Genomic DNA, 27071 nt, shown 5'->3' with positions numbered 1-27071 from the left:
CAATTTAAATAACCTCATTGACAGCTTGCTTTATTGACTTGGTACTTGTTTTAAATGTGCTCTTAACAATGCTACAGTTTAAATAACCTTTTTGAAAGCATGCTTTATTGACTTGATACTTGTTTTAAATGTGCTCTTAACAATGCTACAGTTTAAATAACCTTTTTGAAAGCATGCTTTATTGACTTGGTACTTGTTTTAAATGTGCTCTTAACAATGCTACAGTTTAAATAACCTTTTTGAAAGCATGCTTTATTGGCTTGGTACTTGTTTTAAATGTGCTCTTAACAATGCTACAGTTTAAATAACCTTTTTGAAAGCATGCTTTGTTGGCTTTTAAATGTGCTCTTAACAATGCTACAGTTTAAATAACCTTTTTGAAAGCATGCTTTATTGGCTTGGTACTTGTTTTAAATGTGCTCTTAACAATGCTACAGTTTAAATAACCTTTTTGACAGTCTTCTTTGTTCACGTTTCGCAAATTGTAGATATAATATATTTCAAGTTGGTAAGCTTTAAGATTTGGTATTATCCATTCTTTCATTTAAAAAGCGTTATTTATGTATGTACCAATGTAATTTTGTGTGTGTGTGGCAATCGAAGGTGACATTGATGAATCAACATACGTATCTGGGACTTGCTTATAATATAATTACGCTTCTAGGTCGTATGTGAATTAGCTTTTCTTAACAACCAAATGCTATAACTTTCTAATCTGCGCGACACCAGAAAAATATCTTCTCTGTTTTTTAATCTATGGGTGCGTTACAAGCGTGAGAGTCATTTCTTTAGCAAATGTTCTTAAAAATATAAAGTATTTGTAATCTTCTATTTTTATAATTAATATAAGCTCACCCAATCTCATCAACAGTTAATTCGTGTTCATTTTTTAAATGCATATTTTGCTATAATATTTTATGGATATAGAGGACTTGAATAAGTAAGGGTTTGGAAACTTTTGGTGTAGTGTTGCACAGGGTGTCTCGCAAAAATGCACAATTTATTCTCTATTTATTTATCATTCAAATTGCATTCTACTAATAGCCACACACGTGTCAAGTTTTGGTATACTTTGCCAACAGGGTATTTTATTTCCTGAAATATGTACAAATGTGTATGCTGAACTTTAAGAATATAAGGTCTATTTTTCTTATAGATCCCGACTTCTGGGAAACCCTGTATATCTTTACAATGGCCTACACAAGAGGAAGTATGTTCTGACAAATGGTCAACTCGCAGCCTATAAAACGTTGTTAAATCTGTCCATATTTTCATAGCCCCTCCCCCATTTTTTGTTCTCAAAACGATACTGTTTGTACGCGAGATATCTTTATTAACTTTGAACAATGCCTTATAAATGAAACCGTGAGCAGTAGTGAAGTCACAACAAAGGTTTTTCCCGACTTATATCTAAGAGGTTATTAACAAAATTGTGTATTCATAAATTTGCTTGTACACGAGCATTTGCACTGAAACTTAAAATTCCAATTCCTAACATGTAAAAATTAATTGAAAAGTTAAAAATATTACATACGGAACATTTATATGTAGTTGTCTCCTTCTTCTTGAACATTTATCTAAAACTAATATCATAACGAATTTTCCTTTTCTTCCAAACATGAATTGATGCTTAACATATGTTTACTTTCCTGTTTATATAAGTTATTATGTTCCAGTTAATAAATTTGTCGACTGAGAACAGTTATATAGATACACGTGAATAACGAAAGAAATTTTGACAGATCAGTTTTTATTCGTTCTTCCCTCTTCGAAAAGGCCTGGCATGGCCGAGTGGTTAAGGTGCTCGACTCGTAATCCGAGGTTCGTGGGTTCGAATCCCCGTCATACCAAACATGCTATCCCCCTATTTGTATACCAAGAGATGGCGGTGGGTAGTGATGACTAGCTGCCTTCCTTCTAGCCTTACGCTGCTAAATTGGGGACGGCTAGCGCAGATAGCCCTCGTGTAGCTTTGTGCGAAATTCAAAACAAACAAACCCTTCGAAAACTAGTAGGTAGTTATATTAAATCCTGGAGTTTTAAACTTGAAACATTTATTAGACACGGAATGCTTTATCAACATCGAAGCTCAAAGGAGAAAATTAATTATAATATTTTTGTCTGTATGAGAAGGGAATGTGTTTGATAGTTCAGAGTATGATGAAGGGCGCTTTTTTTGTTTGTTATTAAGCACGAGTTACACGTGAATTATTTGTGCTCTGCACATCACAGGTATCGAATCCAGGATTCTAACGCTGTAAGCATATCTCTATGCCACTAGGGGCGGTGAAGGTCGCAAACACGTTGATCTTTATTTATGATTAATAGTATATTTTGCTAGACATGTGCAGAATTGCCAGGAAATAAAAAAACAACAACAAATTAGTCCAAAAATCATAGTTTTGTAATGATGGATGCCTAATGGTGTTTCCAATCCACTTGAAGTCCGGCTTGAGTCGTAATCTGAGGGTCGCGGGTTCGAATAACCGTCACACCAAACATGCTCGCCCTCTCAGCAGTGGGGACGTCATAATGTAACAGTAAATCCCACGTTTTGTTGATAAAAGAGTAGCCCAAGGGTTTTTAGTGAGTGGTAATGACTAGCTGCCTTTTCTCTAGTTTTACGCTGCTGAACTATTAGCGCGATAGCTTTCGTGTAACTTTGTGCGAAATTCAAAACACAAACCAATCCACTAGAATCTTGAAATTCAGAAACAGAAACTCTTGTATCAATCACTTACTATAATTTTCTGTTTTACCAATTAAATTATTTTAAAATTTATATATACGTACGCACACATATTTCAAAGATAAATAATAAACATTTATACGATGCTAACCCGTAAATCTACCGTCATCAGCTTCTTAAAACAATTCTTTTCTAAACTATTTATGCTCCAAACTGCTGAGTCCTTGTATGCCTTATTTAATTCTAAATCGCAAAAAAGAATATACAAAATTACCACCAATATTGCAACGAAACTGAAACTTACATTTTTTTATTGCTCGGTCCTTAATGTATTTTCTAAAGAACATGGATAATTTCATCCTCTCTTTTATGTGTGTGTATCAGTGCTTTATATTGAGTGCTGTAACATAAGACAAAAACATTACTCAGTGAGACACACACCCCAGTGGCACAGCGGCATATCTGCGAACTCACACCGCTAGAAACCGGGTTTCAATACCTGTGGTGGGCAGAGCACAGACAGCTATTTGTGTAGCTTTGTGCTTAGTTCTAAACAAACCAGAATAGTCAGGCCCGGCATGGCCAGGTGGGTTAAGATGTCCGACTCGTAATCTGAGGGTCGCGGGTTCGAATCCTCGTCATGCCAAACATGCTCGCCTTTTCAGCCACGGGAATGATATTATGTGACGGTCAATCTCACTATTCGTTGGTAAAAGAGTAGCTCAAGAGTTGGCGGTGAGTGGTGATAACTAGCTGCCTTCCCTCTAGTCTTGCACTGCTAAATTAGGGACGGCTAGTGCATATAGCCCTCGTGTAGCTTTGCGCGAAATTCAAAAACAAACAAACAAAATAAGGAGACCCCACCAACAGTTAATGTTATAAAAACAAGTCGGTACTTTTATGATTGAGGTCGTTTGCCTTAAGAGTGTGCCACCGTATGACGTAGGATCTTCCATATGGTCTACACTTGTTAACTAACACTACATACCCGAAATAAAAGTTAATTCTTACAAACTCCCATGATGATTTCAAACGCATAAAACGGGCGGTTTAGCCCACGCTTTGTTTAGGTGTGCCAAAAACAGACCATCAGGGAATTTACGATCACGATTTTTTTTTTTATACAGAGAATCTTAGCCTTCACAATGTAGAAAGTTTCCATGCATGTTCTGGAGGATATGGTTATCTGAAAAGGCGATGTTAGCCCCCATGGTGTTGTGAAAATTGCCATAAAAACACGCGATTTCCATAAAAGAAGGTGAAAAGTAAGTGGATTCAAACGAGAAAAGAAGAACAAGCTAATAGTTTCCACGTGCGATGACTGCGTACTTAGTAGTTATAGAGAAATCTGGCGAAAATATGTGTATGTGTTATGAACCTGAAAGGTGTCACTGTTTCGGTAGTCTTGACGTAGCCTGATGGTCAGGGTTCTTGATCTACACTTTGGGCTCGCAAGTTCGAATCCCGTCACCAGATATGCTCGCCTTATCAGCTGTGTAAACATTATAACGTGATGATTAATTCTACTTTTTCGTCAGTAAAATGTATCCCAAGAGTAGGCGGTGGATAGTGCCTTCCCTCTAGTCTATCACTTCTGACTTATGCATGGTTGGCCCAAACAGCCGCGATTAGTTTTGCGTAAAAAGCAATAAACAAACTATAATACCAAAATATCATTCAATTCCAGTTAAGTAACATGAATAATCCATTGGGTCGGATGTGTCCGAGTTGTTAGTGTGCTCGACCCATGAATCAGAGGAATCATGATTCGTGTTTCCTTGCTGCAAAATCGAGCTCCGCTCATTGGGGCTAAGGGTGTCTTATAAAAGTGAAGTCAAATCCAAATTATTCGGTCAGACAAGTCGAAAAATTCTCAATTTGTGTTTCTAACTAGCTGCTTTTTCGCTAGTCCATCAGTTCAGAATTAGAAGCAAATAGTCCTTCCTGTTGCCCTACGAAAAAAACAACAACTGGAACAAGCAAACAACCGTATATGTTCGATTTTCTTCTAATTATTATATAATTCTTAACAGTTTGTTGCATTTGAAATATTTGTTAGTATCTATTAAATATCATTATATGGCGAAACTGTATTGATTGATAAATATTTGTATATTCTTACTTGAGTTTTTGAGTAATTACAATTAATTGTTTGAGTTCCATATTTTAGCCATTGAAAATCGGTTGCTCCCAAAGTTTTGTGCCGATAACTTACGATCTGGCATGGCCAGCTGGTTAAAGCACTCAACTCGTAATCTGAGGGTCGCTGGTTCGAATCCCCGTCCCACTAAACATGCTCACCCTTTTAGCCATGGGGGCGTTATAATGTGACGGTTAATCCCACTATTTGCTGGTAAAAGAGTTGGCGGTGGGTGGTGATGACTAGCTACCTTCCTCTAGTCTTACACTGCAAAATTATGGACGGCTAGCACAGATAGTCCTTGTGTAGCTTTACGCAAAATTCAAAACAAACGAAACCGACAACTTACCTGGGAAGCTATGATACTTAATTGGACGACGTTTTAGTTCACTTACATGGACCAGTGAAGAAATACATTGACGACCAAAACCATCTTCCATTTTGTACCAGTTTCACTTAGCATGTTGTAGGTACAAATGTATTAAAACACAATGAAAATATTAAAGATTTCTTTATTATGTTGCCGCCATTTTTATCATCTCTGAAATGTAAAATTTGTCTATTTCAGCCCACGTCAAGCAGACGCCAATTGTTCTTAATTTGATAGTTTTGTAAGTTTTGTTTGTTTAACTGTTACAGTTTCGTGGGCGAGGATTTCTTATCGCCTTAAAACTTAAGCAAGCCTGCAGCCTATTCGAACCAGATACTATAATAGCACCACCAATTTATTTTGTACGTTTTCGGATTCCATTTCCCATAAATCTGCAGGGCGTGTGTTACATGACAGTATTTAGATAAGAAAGCCAGACATCTATTTAAGTTACAGTAGCTTGTTTCTCTTGTGTTGAAATTCCAGTAAATTAGCTAACCGTGTGCATGTTTTAGGTTTGTCCAAGTCGTGCCAGATAGGCGGAACAGAGGCAAAATTGACCTGTAACTAATCCAGAGGTTTCCAGGCGAAAGTAACTATCTTTCCTGCTGAGTTACTCACGTGGAATTTTGGAATAAAAAAAGGTTGAACGCACTGTCCTTATGCACTTTGGACCCCTCTGCAACCAAAGAATGATAAGAATAAATGAGAAAAAAAAAAACGTTTTACTGCAAACAAGTGCAACCAACAAGAAAATACGGCATCATTCTACCGTACTCAATACGTCTGAAAACCTGTTACATATGAAATGTTTTGTGAACATTTGTCTTATATAAACAGTTTTGTGTGAGATTTCATACATAGTACAGAAGACCTTCTGTAAACTCCGTAGCATGTTCTGGATGAAGCTATTATCCACAGAAAACTGGTTCTTTACCATTAATTATCAGTTGCTGCACTTGAACAAAAAGATCCAACTGGAATTAGCGATGGATAAGGTAAAGCGACTTTATTTTAAATGTTTAAAACAGCTCTATTATCCAGATAATTCTGATAAGAGTAGCTGCTTCAGACTTGTGTATATTAACCGAAACAAGACACGTTTCCATTTTATAATGGTCTTCGAACGTGTATCCTGGTACAATGTTGCAGAAAGGTTACATGCAGGTTTATTTATTTGTAATTAAACGCAAAGCTGAATAATGACCTAGCTGTCCCATGCCACCGCAGGGATCGAACCCAATTTATAGCTTTGGAAAGCCCTCACACTTGCTTTTGGATCTCTGAGGAACATAATACAATAAAAAGAAGAAATTCGTCAGTGTTTTTCTTTCTGAATTCTTTAGCAAGAAGAAAATTAAAACCCTCATACATTTCAAAACATGATGTCACTGTCTCCTGTAGTGTCTTGGTTTAGAAGGAGGTGTTTCAGAATATATAAAACTGTATTAGAAAATCAAAACCCTTATACATTTCAAAACATGATGTCACTGTCTCCTGTAGTGTCTTGGTTTAGAAGGAGGTGTTTCAGAATATATAAAACTGTATTAGAAAATCAAAACCCTCATACATTTCAAAACATGATGTCACTGTCTCCTGTAGTGTCTTGGTTTAGAAGGAGGTATTTCAGAATATATAAAACTGTATTAGAAAATCAAAACCCTCAAACATTTAAAAACATGGTGTCACTGTCTCCTGTAGTGTCTTGGCTTAGAAGGAGGTGTTTCAGAATATATAAAACTGTATTAGAAAATCAAAACCCTCATACATTTCAAAACATGATGTCACTGTCTCCTGTAGTGTCTTGGTTTAGAAGGAGGTATTTAAGAATATATAAAACTGTATTAGAAAATCAAAACCCTCATACATTTCAAAACATGATGTCACTGTCTCCTGTAGTGTCCTAGTTTAGAAGGAGGTATTTCAGAATATATAAAACTGTATTAGAAAATCAAAACCCTCATACATTTCAAAACATGATGTCACTGTCTCCTGTAGTGTCCTAGTTTAGAAGGAGGTATTTAAGAATATATAAAACTGTATTAGAAAATCAAAACCCTCATACATTTCAAAACATGATGTCACTGTCTCCTGTAGTGTCTTGGCTTAGAAGGAGGTGTTTCAGAATATATAAAACTGTATTAGAAAATCAAAACCCTCATACATTTCAAAACATGATGTCACTGTCTCCTGTAGTGTCTTGGCTTAGAAGGAGGTGTTTCAGAATATATAAAACTGTATTAGAAAAATAGATGCATGTAGTTGTTTCTTTGGTCAGTACGAGTTTGGAGGTACGTGATAATCATCTCTAGGCGACGCCACCTACTGCTCATAACTTGTTAATTAGTAAGAAACGTCTTAATTTTTCTTTAAAAATTGAAACTACTTTTACCGGAGCTGTTATTCCAAACTGTATCTTTTTGCGTCCACAATTAATTTGGCATTGAAAAGTTGCTGGAAACCAAAGTAAAAAGAGATAATGTCTACAGCAGAGCTGTTCCACCTACGCAGTCGAATATTTTATTTAGGCCAATGATAAGAATATAAAAACGAAATCGTGAAACAGTAAGAGATCGTCGTAAACATTTATACTGTTTTGAAATGATGTACGTTCCGTTATTGACTTGAACATTTTCGAAGTACTGTTTACACGCTCGAGGCCCGGCATGGCCAGGTGTTTTAAGGCATGCGACTCGTAATCTGAGGGTCGCGGGTTCGAATCCCCGTCGTGCCAAACATGCTCGCCCTTTCAGCCGTGGGGGTGTTATAATGTGATGGTCAATCCCACTATTCGTTGGTAAAAGAGTAGCCCAAGAGTTGGCGGTGGGTGGTGATGACTAGCTGCCTTCCCTCTAGTCGTACACTGCTAAATTAGGGACGGCTAGCACAGATAGCCCTCAAGTAGCTTTGTGCGAATTTTAAAACAAACGAACAAAAATACACATTCGAGTTAAAACAGCTACATAGAATTGAGTTTGGGCTCGTGATAACCAACGTAAATTCCATACACCTCACACCAGATCTCAAGTTGTCTAGCTTCGAAATACAATTGTGAAATAATTCCTTCAGACTTGTTTAGGCTTCTGTTATGGCGTATTTCTACATTTTTAAAAGCGTTGTTAGGTCTTTTATGTGTGGGTGATGACGTTTGATATTATTGTCTGTACTTTGACGTATTGACTGAAACACTGCTAATAAATAACGCCTAGAAAATTGGCTGCTCAGTCCTCTGGGCATGATTAATGTATCGTATACACGACTGTTGAATTTGTTACGACCTTACTGATTTTACTGCAATGTAAATGACAATCTTCCTTTTTCCAGATCTTAATTATTTTTTCAACGTTACAGAAATAAATTAACTAATATTACTTCATTCGTCTCCATTCACGTCTGAAGCTGATTAGCTGCAACTGATCTGTGAGTTCATGGTTCATTAAATACGAGGGTGAGATTGCCGTGAGGGTATCCCGCTGTGGTAGAGCCTACGAGAGATTTGGTCTTATGGAGGAAAAAAAAAAAAAAGTTTAGCTTTGTTAGGACACCCATATGTGAAACGAGATTTTAATTTTCGGTGTACAATTTTATATACAATTCAGACTAATAGGATAACTAAACGTTATTGTATATTACAGTTAGTGTATAGTAATTTTTAGACAAATCAGATGTCTAGTTTCTATCGTCCCTAACCGTGAAATCGTGGTGACGACCTAGCCCCCCCTTATTGGGATAATTTAAGATGAGCATGATCACGTGAGTGTTCTTGCTGATTTGAAAAGTATCGTGAGCCAGCTGTTTACACCGTCGTGACGAATTCGTTCGACTGTTCGTGGAAGACACTGAGGAATATAACGTGCAAGTCGCACAACGCGTTCATTATTAAACTCTGGTCGCTCACTTTCTGATTTTTAATGGTCGATCACTCAGAGAACCATTTTTGTTTTTCTCCCTTTTGTTTGTTTTAAAATTTCATGCAAAGCTAAACCAACAATATCTGAGCTACCCCTAAAATTGAATTTATCGGCCAGAAGGAATACAACTCGTTAACAGCACCAATCGCCAACTATCTAACCTCATAGTGAGATTTGATTGTCGTCATACGTATAACGCACACACACACTCGACGAGCCGAATGCTTTTTAAGAGAGCCTGATTCGAATAAGGAATTCTTGGAGTCAGAGTTCGAGCACGTTAACCATTCGTTTTGCTTCTCATTTTACACAACTGTTGATTTTTCTGAACGCTATTCACATTTGTATTAATGTAAGACAACTTTATAGACCAAAGTGTGTTTATGAACATAAAAACTATGTAGAGTACGTGCACTCGACTCGTAATCCAAGGGTCACGGGTTCGAATCCCCGTCACACCAGACATGCTTGCCCTTTCAGTCGTGGGGACGTTATAAAGTGATGGTCAATCCCACTATTCGTTGGTAAAAGGAGAAGCCCAAAAGTTGGGGGTGGGTGATGATGGCTAGCTGCCTTCCCTCTAGTCTTACACTGCGAAATTACAATTAACGCAGATAGCTCTTGTGTAACTTTGCGCGAAATTCAAAAACCAACAAACGTACGTTACTTTCTTTTAGACACATAACTCGTAAAATATATTCAGAATTTCATCCTTTGTTCTGAAGAATTACTGCAAAGTAATAAAAGCAGCAAAATAATTTATTTTCGTCAATCTTTCCTTCTCTCGTTTTAAAATCGTAGTGCGTTTTATGGAACATAATGTATGTAACGCCAAATATAAAAACTTTTTTTTAAAAAATACCTTATATAATATTAAATTTCTTTGTACAGGTTTATTATAAAAACATATTTTCACTTGTTTTTGTACCTATTTGCTTAAAGTTTTGTTGTATTAATCAAGGTCGATTTTATTAAATATTCTAAGAGGTTACAGTTGAATTGCTCTGTTTTTTTACCCCTCTCAGGTACGACCCCATGTACCTTGTACTTCAATGCCAAGTTCTACGCTTCAGATCCCTGTAAGCTGCTTGAGGAAATCACTCGGTAATTTGTTTTTTGTTGTTGTTTTAATGTTACAAGATCTGAATTGAACTAGTAGAATGTTGGAAGTTTTTTCCAGTATCTAAATAATTTCCTTCAGGTGTGATCTAATCTAATGAACACGAAATTTTATGTGTGTTTGTGTGTATGTGATCATTTTATCTGAGGACCTTTTATGTGTTTACGTAAACGCTTTTTAATATTATTTTACCTCTGTAATCTGTATAAACACTTGTATGCCCTGAGCAAAGTACAAACAAATGGGGCCCCCTTCTTTATCCATTTTTTAAAGAAAATACCATATAACTTGTAACGGATTTACTTTTAATATTTATTTTAATATCTGCGTTTGTTTAAGTTTGATTCATGTGATATATATTGCAAGATGTGTATTGCAGAAGTTTCACCTGTTCTCCAAATTTATAGAAGATTTTTGAAAGTAAGAATCAACAATATACGTGTTAGGAAAACACTAGCGTACTTTTGAACAGTGTTGAACGTTCGAAAATATCGCCTAATTGGTATAAAAGCTAGCCGAAAGACAGCTAAAGAATGTTGTTTGGTCACTACATTCAATATCCTACAATACTCGGAAGCTATAATCGTGATTAACGCTTATTAATAAGACAACAACAGAATTTGACCAGGAATGTTTATCGATTTCAAACATTACAAACTGTTTAACTTCATGGAATTATTAGGTTGTCCAGAAATACATACTGTTTTCGAACTGCGAAGTTTGGAAAAGTATAAATCAGTGCTGTAAAACATGCTTTAATAAAAGTAAGCACCATTTGTTTCAACACACTTTTGTCAATATGTAATGATGCTGTTTATGCTCCTGCTGAAGAAATCAGAGTTTCTATTGTCAATGAACTCTCTGAAAGCTTCTTTTGCAACTGCCTGGTTTTGATGGCGTTTATTATTCAAAAAATTGTCAAAGTGTTTGAAAAAAATGAAAATCTATAGAGGGAAGATCTGGGGAATAAGGTGGATGAGGTAGAATCTCGATTCCCAGTTCGTTCAATTTTTGGAGCCACATTCGTGACAGGTCTCATAACGCCGATTTTGTTGACATTCAAGTAGAAAATATCAGTGAAGATTTGTGTTTACATCTATCTATGTGTATGGTATCATTTTATTAGAGGGACTTTTATGTGTTTGTCTTGTCAAATAGTCCGAACGTACGTGCACTTGACTCGTAACCGAGGGTCCTGGATTCGAATCCCTGTCGCACCAAACATGCTCGCCCTTTCAGCCGTGTGGGCACTATAATGTGACGGTCAATCCAACTATTCGTTGGTAAAAGAGTAGCCCAAGAGTTGGCGGTAGGTGATGATGACTAGCTGTCTTCCCTCTAGTCTTATACTGCTAAACTAGGGATAGCTAGCGCAGATAGCCCTCGTGTAGCTTTGCGCGAAATTCAAAACAAACCAAAGAAATCAAATTATTATCGTATCACACGGCTGTCTTCAAATGATTTGGAAGTAACAAATATTAGATGTTCTTCTTTCTCTCCATTCAAAGAAACGTTCTAAATGCGGTGTTTTGAAGACTGAAATCATTCCACAAAACATGTCACTTAGAAATAATTTTTGTTTTGTTTTGTATTTTTATTTTGTTTCAGTTTCTACATTCAGAAATATATAAAATCTTTTTCTTATTAGATGCCCATTATTTCTGTTTTAGCGTACAGCATTTGTTTGCAATTAAAGCAGTATTTGATTAAAACTGCTTTATTTGGTATCTAATGTCAACATGTGGCTTGTTGCACGTGCATTTCTACTATTAATGACACGCACAGACTTATTTATTACGCATGACTGCAGCTTTTCCTCTTCTAAATCCCCAGTTTGTTTAAATTAGTTCTGTACCTTGATTAAATTTACAGTATACGTAGGTCCTCGTAAGTCCTCGTAAAAACTAATTTGACGAGGTTTCGTAGAACAGTCGTTATTTAATAGTGCCTTTACAAATCAAGTATGGAATACCACAGGTATTATTAACAATTGCTAAAGTGTTATTTATGTTAGACGTTTACTAGTTACCTGCCTCGGATATTAATTAAGTTTATTTATTGTTGTTGTTTTTAACTAATATTACAAGAACAAACCCGAATCCATATTATTACCAACTTTGCTCTAAACCTGCGTGAGACATCGTGACTAGTATACAAACGTAAGTTATTTCAGTTGTCTAAATTATTCTATTCCTTGACGCTTGGATAGTTTATTACTGGTTGATAATTCATCTATAGATTAACACGTTTATTTACAAGCACACTCTTACAAACGTCTAATTACATTTTTTTTTTTCAAAGGTCCTGGAATTCGAAAACTTTACGGGGGTATAAGACGTTTCAAAATCTAATTTGTTTTAACTTTCTTTGAACTGAACCGTTATATACTGATAAACATGTGTTTTCGATAATTTGTGTTTTACCTTCTGTAACAGTGAAAGGGCTTCATGATCTTGCCTACACAAAGAGAAATACCACCGGGATCGGCCCGGCATGGCCAGGTGGGTTAAGGTGTTCGACTTGTAATCCGAGGGTCGCGGGTTCGAATCCCCGTCGCACCAAACATGCTCGCCCTTTCAGCCGTGAGCGTTATAATGTGACGGTGAATCCCACTATCCGTTGGTAAAAAGTAGCCCAAGTGATGGTGGTGGGTGGTGATGACTAGCTGCCTTCCCTTTAGTCTTACACTGCATAATTAGGGACGGCTAGCGCAGATAGCTCTCGTGTAGCTTTGCGCGAAATTCAAAAACAAACAAACAAGCTATCGGGATTTGACCTACCAAGACTTTTGCGTCATCGACATACAGGTCTATAAAAATCTACCGATCATTTCGGACGTGGCATTCGATGGTGCTATTAGTGTCGGCAAGAATATTTATTTGTTTGTTTGTATAACATAATAGGGAATGTACCGTTGAGTTTCAAGCCTTGTTTTAATATTTTTCGCCTCAGGTAATGCAAACGTTGTCATACGAAAATTTTAAAACTTATATATACATTCATTAAACAGTCACTTCGCTGTATCATATTGAATAATGTATGTGTTGTCTTATAACAAAGCCATATTGGGATGTTTGCTGAGTCCACCGTGGGGAATCGAACCCCTGATTTCAGCGTTATAAATCCGGGAGACATTGAATAATAAATTCGACAAAATGCTGCAGTATTATTCACATACCAAATTAATTTAGATTATAATATGGTAAAGTTAAACGGACTCAAACCCCATTTTTCCGTGATAGTAAGCCACGTTTTTTAGAACATACCATTTAGTAAAAACATTCAGAGGCTGCTCATAAAATAAATTAAAAACTAAGCAAGCTTAATGCAAGTAAAAATAGTACTGTTTTACAAGTTGTTGTTTTATTGCATGTACAAAAAACGTAAAGTTTGTAAGAACAAATACAGTTTGAATTAACCACAAAGTCACATAATGGGCTATCTGTGATCTGCCCACGACGGGTATTGAAACCCGGATTTTAGCGGTGTGAGTCTGCAAACATACCGCTGTGCAACTAGGGAATAAATACAGTTAAGATCAAAATGTCTGCTTTCACTGTAATAATCTATTCCGAGTTCCTAGTTGTTACTTCTTCTATTTGTAATTCCGCCAAAATTACGACTGACACTTGTACTATTAATCCCCGTTCCCGTTACGTCTAACATGCTCGTCCTTTCAGCCGTGAGAGTGTTGTAGTGTGATCCTCAATCCCACTATTCGTTGGTAAAAGAGTAGTCCGAGAGTTACCAGTGGGTAGTGATAATTAGTTGTCTTCCCTCCAGTTTTTTTACACTTCAAAATTAGGGACGGCTGGCGCAGATAGCCCTCGAAGAACCTTCTGCGAAACTCAAAAAACAAATAAACTCGTCTCACAACAGAATTACCATGTGCATGATTTCATGAATAGATTCTACGTTTTAATTATGTTTTGTGTTTATTATTACGGATCTATCGTAGTAGAAAATGGTAAGACGTGAACTGTTGTATGAATTGTGATTTTTTTTTCACCGTAGCACGATATAACTTAAAAGGCAGAGGATTCCAAATTTTAAAATTATGGGTATTTTCGTATAGTTGTATAGTTGAAAACGAGGAAAGTTGTTAGATCCCCGAAATTCGTACCGTTCTCCCATTATACTGAAGCCCCTCGCTGGTATAGCGGTAAATCTACGGATTTACAAAACTAAAATCAGGAGTTCGATTCCCCTCGATGGGCTCAGCAGATAGCTCCATATGGCTTTGCTATAAGGAAACACATACATTATATTGATAACTTATCACCGGCATACTCCCCCCCCCGTCTCTGTCTGTAAATATATATTGTTTATGTACTTATGTAACAATATTTCTTCATCGTATGTAATTTTCCAGAAAATTTTCCTATTTATCCCTCCATAATTACGTGGGAGGGTTGGCGTAATGCACAATATTTTCATCAGGAAGATTCCCGCGATATACAGAGAACAAAGACAGCCGCGAACCTTCAAATTTCCCCGATTCTCGACATCTTGAAAGTGCGCTATTTGTACGCGTGTAATGGGTGTCTAATCGGTCGCTTTCTTTCTTCTTGCATTTTAGAATTTTTCCTCTTTAGAAAGAAAACCATTATGTATAGTTATCGTTTCTGAGCCTTACTTAGCACGTGGGAGTTAACATCTGCCATAGACTGCCATTAGGAACAAGTAGTTCGTTGTGTTACATGCAATACCACTAGTTATCTAAGTCTTAAGTCCGGCCTTCGAGTTTCATTAGTTTAGTGGTACTTCCTACACTCCAGGAGGGCGGGGGTGACGTCAGATGATTTTCCGCCCCGGTTCTTTGAATAATGCTGCTTCTTTCGCTAGGTGGAGAGATATAAGTTATCGCACTTTACACACAACAAAATTAATTGTTCTCCTGCGAAAGGAACCATCTTGGTTTCTTCCTTTCTAGTTTTAACTCTGCGCTTGTGTGCGTTTTCTTACAAGTAATAATGTTAAGGAATTCGACCGAAATGAATATTTACATCTTTAAAAAAAATCAGAAAACAAGAAAATTATAAGAAATCTACTTGAAATATTTCTGTAAGTTTTTGTATAAAGAATATGTAAAGTTTTCTATTCGTGACTTTACTTTCTTTTAATGATATTGTAACTTCAACAACAATAGATCAGTTAACAGTTGAACCCATTCTACGTTTTCCTTTGGCTGTAGTCGTGGTTGTTACTTCAAGTTTCATGGAACATCGAAATATAACTACCTAAATATTTCCACTGTGTTCAAACGTTCATGGAACATCGAAATATAACTACCTAAATATTTCCACTGTGTTCAAACGTTCATGGAACATCGAAATATAACTACCTAGATATTTCCACTGTGTTCAATCGTTCATGGAACATCGAAATATAACTACCTAAATATTTCCACTGTGTTCAAACGTTCATGGAACATCGAAATATAAATACCTAGATATATTCCACTGAGTTCAAACGTTCATTGAACATCGAAATATAACCACCTAAGTATTTCCACTGTGTTCGTTCATGGAACATCGAAATATAACCACCTAAATATTTTCACAGCACATTCATGCCCACGAAACCTTTACCAAAATGCCACCATCTAAATATGTCTATGGTTTAGGGTATATATGCTGAGAAATTGATAAATACTTTGTGTGATTCATCTCGACCACCACCACCATCCCCCTACTCTGGTTAGGCTATTTCTTACCAGGCCTGACGAGAGAGGAGATCAGGGGGGCTACAGTCCTAGGGCTCGGGGAAATATGGGATAAAGAATAATGAATTCTCATTTTCATAATATATATATAATAATATACTTAAGGAAATATTGCAGTACTGCGGAGAATCGGTTTCCCTCAAAAATTGTAAATTTTCAACATTTGGCTTCCGCCCACCAGAAAAAAAATTTCATACGCCTTGATTATACCACGAATTTATGAAGACTTCAAAAAGGGACCCGGGAACATAACTGTCCCCCGAGCCCGACCTACCTCTCGACGACCCTGTTTCTTACGTATACAAAAACTAGACCTAAAGTCTACTGTATATTCTGGTACTTTTAAGTGTATCTTGTGTAGATTCATTTTAAGGTCAGATTCATTTAAATACTTCTTTGAGTATTGCTATAAACATTTCCTGGTTATAGTTTTATCCCAACATCCTATTATTGTAACGTTATCTAAGCATCTTTTAACTCCATCTTCAACCACCATTTAACTGTATCATTATATAAACAGCTTCTTGTTATATCATTATTTAAACATCTACTAACTATCTTTAACCACCATTTAACTGTATCATTGTATAAAAGCTTCTTGTTTTATCATTATGTAAACATCTCCCAACTCTATCTTTATCTAAATAATTCTTTACTGTAGCATTATTGAAATATCTTTTCTTTGTATCTTTATTTAGACATCATCCCTGTATTTTATGATATGAAAAAAAAATCTTAACTGTATAGTCATCTAAACATCTCGTTGTATTTTAATTTAAACATCTTTTCGTTGTACTATATGTATATTATATATCTCTGTTATATGTCTACCTGCATCTTATTATATCATTACCTAAACACACCGCTGTACTATTATATGAACATCCCTTTGTACCATAACCTAAACATTTTTTTTTTATATATTATAACCCTGTTACTTTCTTAAAGGAGCAGTTTTTCTTTTGTTTGCCTGTACTTTTCAAGCGCTCGCGGAACCAATTCGGATGAAAAGGTACCTTATTAATGAGCATTCTAACCAAAGCACTTAAAGTAACAGTGAATGAAACTTACATTCTGTTGTGCAGTAGAACTGCACTTCTCAGTTGTATCTTACGACAATAAAACTGCGTTTGTAAGATGAAATATTAAACATTACTACTACAAATAGTTTATTTTTTAAGTACGTATTTTACTTGTATTTTGTAGTTTAGCATGAAACTACACAATAAGCTATCTGTTTTGTGCCCAAAACGAGAACGGAAACTCAGTTTTTAGCGCTATATGCCTTTAGGCTTACCGCTATGAAAAGATTGTTTTTCTGTGTTTCACACTAAAGGATCAAGATATATGAGTCTTTCTTTTTTAATATACAAAATAACTTTATCAAGATTTTCTAGATCTTTTACAGTTTTACTCGAAGATCTTTGTGTACAGTGCAAGACGGAAAATCGTTTCGCTCTAAAAATGAGACTCGAACATACCTAGGATTACCTGTAACTGATGCAGTTTGTTTGTTTTTGAATTTCGCGCAAAGCTACTCGAGGGCTATCTGCGCTAGCCGTCCCTAATTTATCAGTGTAAGACTGGAGGCAAGGCACTAGTCATCCTCACCCACCGCCAACTCTTGGGCTACTCTTTTACCAACGAATAGTAGGATTGACCGTCACATTATAACGCCCCCACGGCTGAAAGGGCAAACATCTTTGGTATAACGGGGATTCGAACCTGCGGCCCTCAGATTACGAGTCGAGCGCCTGGCAGCAGTAGAGACCTAGCCTTATACAAACCTTCCAATCTGTATGAAATGCTTATTGAGCTAAAATCGATAAGGTAATAAAGTGGGTGGGTGGGTGGGTATTTTCTCACAGCAAAGCAATATTAGGCTATCTACTGTGTCTACCGAGGGGAATCGAACCCCTGATTTTAGCGTTGTAAATCCGAAGACTTACCGCTCTCCCAGCGGGGTACCGTAATAACGTGAAACCTATGGGCAGAATCTGAGACGTACATTACTGTACTACTAAAATATGTGTACGGGCTTAACTGCAGTAACTTTTTTATTACAAATAAAACATGGAGTTCCAATTATTCAGAGGAGAAACGAGTTTATTAGCCTTTGTGACAAATATGGAAGGACTGTAATGTGAAACAAATATCGATGACAAAAAAAGCTTCGTATTTGTGGAAGTGTATGTAACGAATCAGAAGTAGAGCGGAACGCGCGGACATTATATGTGTGTGCTGGAAAACGCCCCCTCTACAAAAAAACATTATAATTTGAAGTCGATATTTGCAAATATTTACTGTTTTGTACCCGGGGCGAAAACCTATATCTATCAGTATAATTTTGTTGTGTTTTGTTTACTTTTAAAGAATGGCTAATACGCGTTGTGTAATCGCGAACATGTCTATAATTGATAAATCTATATCTGTATTTATGTACATAAAAGATATTCAGATCACATAGATTTTTACCATTCACATATGAGTATGTGCGGTAGATAGACTTACACTTGTACGTGGTAATTATATATATCCTTTGAAACTAAGTTTTATTTTAATTATAGAACATTAATGTAGTTTAGTTTTTACCGAGTACAAAGCTAGACTCTTCTCACAGCGGGTATCGAAACTAGAATTTTACAAAGGTAAGCCGTGAGACTTACCGATGAGGCAGATAAGAGGGGAGGGGCAGTAATTCATAGAAATGGAATAAAAATAAGCCATCAATTGTTAATGAGTATTTTATTCACTTTACATAACATTTTATATTTTCGGTGACGAAAACAGCAATACGTTTTCTTCATAGAACTTAAAGTATAAATTGCGCATGCGTGATGCGAGCACGTATCTTTTCTTTCCTCGATTCTTAAGATGGTTCACAGTTCAACTTGAATTCAATACTATAGTAGCAAAGTGCATAGGTCAATGACACAACCGTAAGTGACCTGTGGTTTGACCGTTTGTTCTCCTTTATAAGAGTAACTAGCATGGTACGTAAACACCACCCAAGTTTTAAAATTCATGACCATCCTGATTGGGATAAAACAAAGCCGTGCACGTACGCTGTAATGAAAGGATTTTGTTCGTGGTCAATTTCATTAACTTTGACCTAACAAAAAAAAAAAGGAAGGATAAACACTGAAAAATATCACTTCAGATGTCATCATATTTGTTAATAAAACGACTCTCTCTCACAGGTCCTTGTCGTGTGAGTGCGTAAATATAAAAATGCTAGCACATGGCTTCGCAGATCATTAATTCGCGGCACGTATACCTTCACGTGCAGTAGACACGCACAATCTACGTTGTAGATCTTTAACATGCTTCACCTAAACAACCCTTAGAAAGTCACCACGTGAGATGATGTGTAAAGCTGAGTTGAACCCGAGTTACAGACTCATTTTACAACACCCCTTGCTGAGCCAGGTCTTTCTGAACGCATGGAATGTCGTTACCCTTTGCGTTGTTTCTCAGACACAAGTGCACATTTTCGAACAATGAACTAACCGTAACTGAACAGAACAAAAGGTGGGGTGTTTAAGTGTAAATAAAATTAGCAAATCCGGTCAGGTACATGAATACACAAAAATACGTTAGTATTACTGAAATTTGAAACATCATAACAACGTAAAATCGCGTATGAACGAATATGTGCGAGATGTCACATCACCATGGTTTTCTCGAGTCAATAATATTCACTCCTTTCGCTAAACTTTCAAGGATATACAATATTCAGATTTTGTTGTACTGTTGGAAAAAGGTGGTTGTGACAACAGCAATTGAAACAGAATGTTATAAACCAATTTGTGTGCGTGTGTGTGGTTTACTGTTACACTTATGTAGCTTAGTTTGTTTTCAGTGAATGACACTCGAAATTCAATAGAACTTTTATAGGCCTTAGAAACACACGCTCATAGAACGAAATTCGAGTTCGTTTAAGCAGTTCTATCAGAAGAATATTTTTTTTACTATACGATAATAATTGCTATTACAACGCATATTTAAGAGGGACTTGTTTATCAACTCATGAAATGTACCTCCATAAATTTTAGTGTAAAACTTTATTTGGTATGTTTTCGGTAGGGGCTGGATGTGAAAGTTTGAGGTACACTCCTTCGAATGAATATGGTGGACTTTTGTGTGAAATTTTTAAGGTGCACTTCTTGGTTTGCACAATGGCAGATTTTGCAACGAAAATTTTGAAGTGATGTCCTTTGTATGCACAGTTGTAGATATTACAACGAAACTTTTGAAGTGATGTCCTTGGTATGCACAGTTGTAGATATTACAACGAAACTTTTGAAGTGATGTCCGTGGTATGCACAGTTGTAGATATAACAACGAAACTTTTGAAGTGATGTCCGTGGTATGCACAGTTGTAGATATTACAACGAAACATTTGAAGTGATGTTCTTGGTATGCACAGTTGTAGATATTACAACGAAACATTTGAAGTGATGCCCTTGGTATGCACAGTTGTAGATATTACAACGAAACGTTTGAAGTGATGTCCTCGGTATGCACAGTTGTAGATATTACAACGAAACGTTTGAAATGTTCTTGGTTTGCATAGTTGTAAATATTACAACGAAAAGTTTAATGCACGATATTCGATTATCACTATGGTAGATTTACAGCGAAGTGTTTGAAGTACATTATTCGATGCGCACTATGGTAGATTTTCGTTGGAGCACATAATGTATAACACATTAGATTTGCGTGAAATATTTGAGATCCGGTGAAGTATTTGGGTAAATCACAATATCTGAACAACAGTAAATTTTATGGCAGTGAAATTTGTAGTTTTGTGGCACAAAGCACCTTCACGAATTGTCTCTTTTGGAATTTAAACCCAGTAAACATTCGGGTTAATATAAATAGAACTAGAGGAAAACTCACGAGATCCTGTGCCTCCGCCACTCAGCATTGATCAAATTCGGCTGTAAAAGGATAAGAAAGTGTGCCCGTCTGTCCGTCGTTATCAACTGACATAGACAACAAGGATTAATATTCTATATATGCCCACCAAGTTTGATCGAATTCCAATGATTTCTGACTGATCTATAGAGCAAAACTTGTGTGAAAAGTCGGTTCCCCTATTAACTGATAGAGACTTTTTCGGATTTTCGTGACCTTTAACCTTGACCCTCGAAAACTAATCGCTATAAAGTCGGATCACAGTGCAAATGTATACCAATCTTCGTCCAAATCCATTCAGACGTTTTCGAAAACTCTTGCTGATAAACATACAGGGATTGAGGACATAACCTCCGTCCAGTTTCGGTGACAGAGGTAATAAGTACTTCATACAACATAAGTTCAATTATTATTAGATAAATTTTTGAGAGATGATAAGACGTAACAAGGAATAAACCATCATGTTCGTTTGTGTGTGTCTGCCAATTTCAGCATCAAACTGCATTACTGTCTCATTCTGCGAGGAACAAAATATCGTTTTCTAAATCTGCATATTTTTAACTGTTCTATGTTAAACTGGTAGAAAGACAAGAAATTCTTGATACACATTACTCATGTCTAAGGAGGGCTACTGAACAGCTCAACAAAAATAAATAAATACAAAGTGAGTGTGTTTTCATGTGTATGTTTTCTTAAAGCAAAGCCACATCGGGCTACCTGCTGTGTCGATTGAGGGGAACCGAACTTCCAATTTTAGCGTTGTAAATCCGAATACTTGCCGCTGTCCCACCACAGGACAAATAAATACAAGCGCGTGGATATGATGAATAGCCCTCTGAGAACTTTTTCTATTCGCGATTTATTATTTTAATGTGTTCCATTTCTTTCATTGAGGAGACTATCATACGAAGCCATTGGATATATTATTATCCAGACATGTTTTGTTGCTGTTGTTACAAATGGTAAAGTTTTTTTTTTTTGTTTTGTTTCTTTGCCTATCTCATATGACTTGATTTTCACATCCAGAAGATATACTCCATCAAAGTAATGCGTCTGATTGGACGGTCCATAAATGATTTGCTTATATTTCTCTTACTCTGAATGTGTATGTATTGTTTTTTGTTTTTGTTTTTTTAATTTCGGGCAAAGCTACACGAGGGCTATCTGCGCTAGCTGTCCCTAATTTTGCAGTGTAAGACTAAAGAAAAGGCAGCTAGTCATCACTACCCACCGCCGACTCTTGGGCGTCTCTTTTATCAACGAATTGTTGGATTGACCGTCACATTATAACGCCCCCACGGCTGAAAAGGCGAGCTTGTTTGGTGCGACAGGGATTCGAATCCGCCACCATCAGATTACGAGTCGAGTACCTTAACCATCTGGCCATGCCGGGCCTAAATATATAGTATATTCCCAAAACAAAACCATTTCTTTCTGTTTTAAAACTCCTTGTTTATCAGTAATTTTACACTATTTTATAGATCGTTATGAACGGTTTTTTCTCAAGAGTGTTGACCATATTATCAACCCTATGAAAGGATATGCTTTACTGCATTATCCTTATTGAACATTACGTCCTGTCCTGGACAAGTAAGGCCCGGCGTGGCCAGGTGGTTAACGAACTCGACTCGTAATCCAAGGGTCGTGGGCTCGAATCCCCGTCGCACCAAACATTCTCGCTCTTACAGCCGTGGGGGCGTTATAATGTCACGGTCAATCCCATTCCAATATTCGTTGTTAAAAGAGTAGCCCAAGAGTTTCCTCTAGTATTACACTGCATTTGGGACTGCTAGCGCAGATAGCCGTCGTGTAGCTTTGTGCGAAAATTTACAACAAACCGGGACAAGCAACACTACAAATTCATCTCCTGGAAGCAGTGTCGTGTACAGGAGGTTAGCTCTGCCTTCCTGCCCCAGAAGTGTTTTTTTCTTTGACGTAGAAATTGTCAGCAACTACGGAAATATACACTTGATTCCACTCCATGCTCGGTGCAAGTTGTTAGGAAAGAAAATAGGATCTCGGCTTTACAATAACTGGAACGCACTATTTTTGTAGGATTTTACATTAAAGAAACGTTAATGTGATATTAAATGTTAATGTGCATATAAAGTCAGTGTTAAGTTTTGGATCATAAAAGTGTTTATAAGGCCAATTAAATAAGTTTTTCATTTGATTGTAATTAAGCTTAAAGTTATACATTGAGTTATCTGTGCTCTGCCTACCGCGGGTATCGAAACCCGGTTTCTAGCGTTGTAAGACCGCAGACATATTCCTGTGCGACTGGGGGGGGCAATTAGATGGGAATAAAAGAGGATCTGTTTGTTTTTTTATTCTAATCTGTGTGTACCAGAAGCAACCCATAGTCCCCTCTAATACCCCATACGCACGCATGCGCACGTGCACGAAAAAACTTGCCTTAAAATATTTAAAGAGTGGTCTTTTTCCATCTGCCATTTTAATGGCGTTTGCACAGAACTACGTGGAATTAATAAGCTTCATTATCGTGATTTTATTGAAAACCTTGTTTCTCAGAGGACACCAGAACACCTTATTGAACAGAAGTGTCGCTAGGTGCTTAAAAGAATCCTGGCTCAAGCCCGTAGGCGAAAGAATTATTGGTGTTTCCGTATGATGTCGATCATGGTTTTATATTCTGACTTCTCAAGACACCAGCTGGGGAGTCGGAGTTTGTCTGTTTGTTTGCATTTTGTACAATGCTACTCAAGGGCTATCTGCGCTAGCCGTCCCTAATTTAGCAGTGTAAAACTAGAGGGAAGACAGCTAGTCATCACCACCCACCGCCAACTCTTGAGCTATTCTTTTACCCACGAATAGTGGGATTGACCGTTTCATTATAACGCCTCCACGGCTGAAAGGGCGAGCATGTTTGGTGCGACGGGGATTCGATCCCGCGACCCTCGGATTATGAGTCAAACGCCTTAACGTGCTTGGCCATGCTGGGCCCCGGGGAGTCGGAACACTGTTAAGTGGAATCGGGGCGCGGACCCCATGTACCAGTGCCTAACGATACTTCTGTTCTTGAGTACAATGTCTTATTTAAAACTGAAGGCATTACTTGGAAATAGTAATGCTTTGCATCTACAGATATTAATAAATGGGCGATGATAAATAATGGTTAACTCTAAACGTTGCATCGCATCCAGTGGCACAGAGGTACGTCTGTGGACTTATAACATTAACAGCCAGGTTTCGATACCCGTGGCGGACAGAGCTTTGTGCTTAACTTCAAAACTGCAATAGCCTGAAAAATTTCAATTATAAAATGATTGTCTTATAAGGTCGTGTGTCGTAAATTATTATTCTAAAGAAAAACAAATGGAAGATAAGAATCGAAGTTTTATTTCACGGAATATTTGTATGTTAATCGAACATTAACCACTGGCATTGTTCGTTTTCACCACACCGTGTGTATCTATACGAAAAACAATAATAACTGCGGATAAATTCCGAAAGTTAAAAAGATAAAAAGTTTACAGGTTAGTTCTAACATCTTTTGTCTTCACGGTCAAGTTCACTGATGATCCGTTCGGGGTTTCAAGAAAGCATAATTCTCTGTCAGATCCGGTTAATTACGGAGGCAAGTTAATAAACACGCCTTGCAAGTCGATCAAGTATACAAAAGCGTGTGAAAGTGCTCTTGGCGTTACTGTGGATCTGTAATAACCCAGAGGCTCATTAATAACTAACTACTTTGTCCTTTACCTTTCTACCCGTCGGCAAGGGCTGGGCACTGACCGACCCCTGCAGTCGCCAAAGGGCGACTGACAAATGGATGATAAATGAACCTGTAGTTACCATTTAGTACCATCTACCGCCGTAAGGAAAATGAGATTTTTTTTAATCTTGTTTATCAAATAAAACAATAAACAAGTGTTGTTTTTTTTAAAGAAACGAATGAATAGATGTTTGATTGAAATCAGTCATGAATTTACTGGTAACGAATCTGTTTTATTTGAATCATAAAAACGTTTGCATTTATTGCTGTCTGGTAAACTTTTATAAATTTATACAAATATGTTTTGTGTGTGTTTGCCATAAGGTAGCGCTAGTATCTAGTCAAAAGCGTGTTAAAAGTACATGTACCCTTTTTTTTAAAGAAAAATAATTTAATGTTTTTAGTGATAAATTTTATGGAGTATTTTTGGTACAAAGCTACACAATGAGCTGTTTGTGCTCTGCCCACCACAAAACCTGGTTTCTACCATCGTAAGCCCGCTGACCTGCTGATGTGCCACTTGTGCGCTTCGTAGGATAATACTTTCAAAATGTTTAATGAAAATGACAGTGTTAAATATACACGAAACTGCTTTTAAAGTGACATGCCAGATAAAAATTACGGTTAAAACACGGAGAGTTATAACGATTGGCAGGTTTTATGTAACCATTTGGATTTTAATAAAATTGTTTTAACTCTTTTTGTTTTAAATATAGTTATATCAGGTGTATGGCTTAAGTTAATTTTACCTGATAAAAACTAATTTAAGTTAGAACAACTTATGCATCACACCACTGTGATTGTTAAATAATTGTGACCACTCAATATTTCATTATTCTTAAAATGATGTCGAGACTGCGTATTCATCGCCAAATAAAGTATTAAAAAAAACTGTAAATAAATCGTTAGATAAAACCACTAAAGAAAAGGCGTATAACATTTGTTTTGTTTGTTTGATTGTTTATGAATTTTGCGCAAAGCTACACGAGGGATATCTGCTCTAGCCGTCCCTAATTTAACAGTATAAGACTAGAGGGAAGACAGATGGTCATCACCACCCACCGCCAACTCTTGGGCTACTCTTTTACTAACGAATAGTGGGATTGACTGTAACATTTATAACGCCCCCACGGCTGAAAGGGCGAGCATGTTTGGTGCGACGGGGATTCGAACCCCACAACATTTGATAATTAGAGAATAGTTATAATGGATCCTAAGTTTTCTGAATCTGATAAATTATTATTAGGTTTACAGCCGAAAATAATCGCTATCAGCTAAAGTATCCAACTGACGAATTTGTATATTCTATAAATAACTTGGTTTGATCAGAAGTTAATAGGTTACATTTTGATTGATCTTATTACGACGGTTTTTCACAGCTTTCATTGAGGGACTGGATGTTCAACAACGAAACTTTTGTTGCATTTTATTGTATAAAATCAAATAAATACATATGTTTGCATACCTTAATGTGATTGTTCCGTTTTCACAGATACCAATTTTTTTTACAAGTCAAACAAGATATTTTACAAGGACGGTTACCAGTTTCGTTTGATCTAGCCGCAGAACTCTTCGCTTACAGCGTACAGTGTAAGTAACATTTTGGGCGATATATTTATATTGTTTATTTAAAGATCGTAGAAGTTATTGAGGATGGTTGCAAGATGAAAAATCCTTGTATATTAAGCAGTAAATTGGAAAATTAAATAGAGCATATCGTAGGGCATAGTTACTACATCAGAGAGTATATAAGACAGAACAGAGATGAGGCTTAAGGCGGAGCCATTATAAAGTGTAAACTAATACACAAATTGGATATAGAAGTAGCACATCGTAAGACATGATATAAGAGTGGGAAATACCAAATAATGCAAATATAAGGCATAAACTAGGGCAAATGTACATGAGAGGTCACATAACATGAAACAACTAAGATATAAGTCACAACAAGTGAGAATATAAGATAAGGTAAATGCGAGACATCAGAAAAACCATAAACACTAAAATTAGATATTGTGTTATTTTTTTCTTGCATTAATTTAGGTATAAAGGGAAAACTCTGAGTTTTGCTACCTTTTTATACGAAACATTACTGTCTAAAAACTGTAGAAACAAACGCCTAAGGTTAACATTTGGTTTAATAGTTCTTTCAGTTTGTATACGACATAATTAAAAGTACTAAATATTTGTTATTGTTTTTTATAATACGTTAAAAGTGAGTACTAGTTTTTACGGTCTTTAGATTGTCTATCGTGTTATAACTTCATTCTGTAATGTGTTTTAATACTTTCAAAAGACTTGCTAACAGAAAAAAATCCCGGATAAAATTGTAATCTACTGCGCTGTTTATTGCTAAGTAATTGAGTGTACTTTGTGTTACCACTTTACGTAATGGCCTAGATTTCAATATAGAACTTTCGAATAACCATTCTGAAATATACATGTGTGTACGTATATTTA

General features: G+C 36.5%; 1 protein-coding gene across 9 annotated transcripts in view; it reads left to right on the top strand.

Annotated features, from left to right (window-relative positions):
• Positions 1-27071, top strand: part of LOC143231934 (band 4.1-like protein 4) — a 141076-nt gene that overhangs the window by 63445 nt on the left and 50560 nt on the right. For 6 of the 9 annotated variants that reach the window (XM_076466805.1, XM_076466804.1, XM_076466802.1 and 3 more), the window contains 3 exons: positions 1157-1210; positions 10136-10214; positions 26104-26201. In XM_076466805.1, coding sequence (XP_076322920.1) covers positions 1157-1210; positions 10136-10214; positions 26104-26201 — 231 coding nt within the window. The remainder of the gene's footprint in view (positions 1-1156; positions 1211-10135; positions 10215-26103; positions 26202-27071) is intronic. The other 3 variants (XM_076466803.1, XM_076466808.1, XM_076466807.1) reach the window with 3 other exon arrangements.

This window comes from Tachypleus tridentatus, chromosome 11 (genome assembly GCF_004210375.1).
Source record: "Tachypleus tridentatus isolate NWPU-2018 chromosome 11, ASM421037v1, whole genome shotgun sequence".
Taxonomy (NCBI): Eukaryota; Metazoa; Arthropoda; class Merostomata; order Xiphosura; family Limulidae; genus Tachypleus; species Tachypleus tridentatus.
Note: the sequence above shows the minus strand (reverse complement) of the source record. Positions and strands in the feature narration are given on the sequence as shown.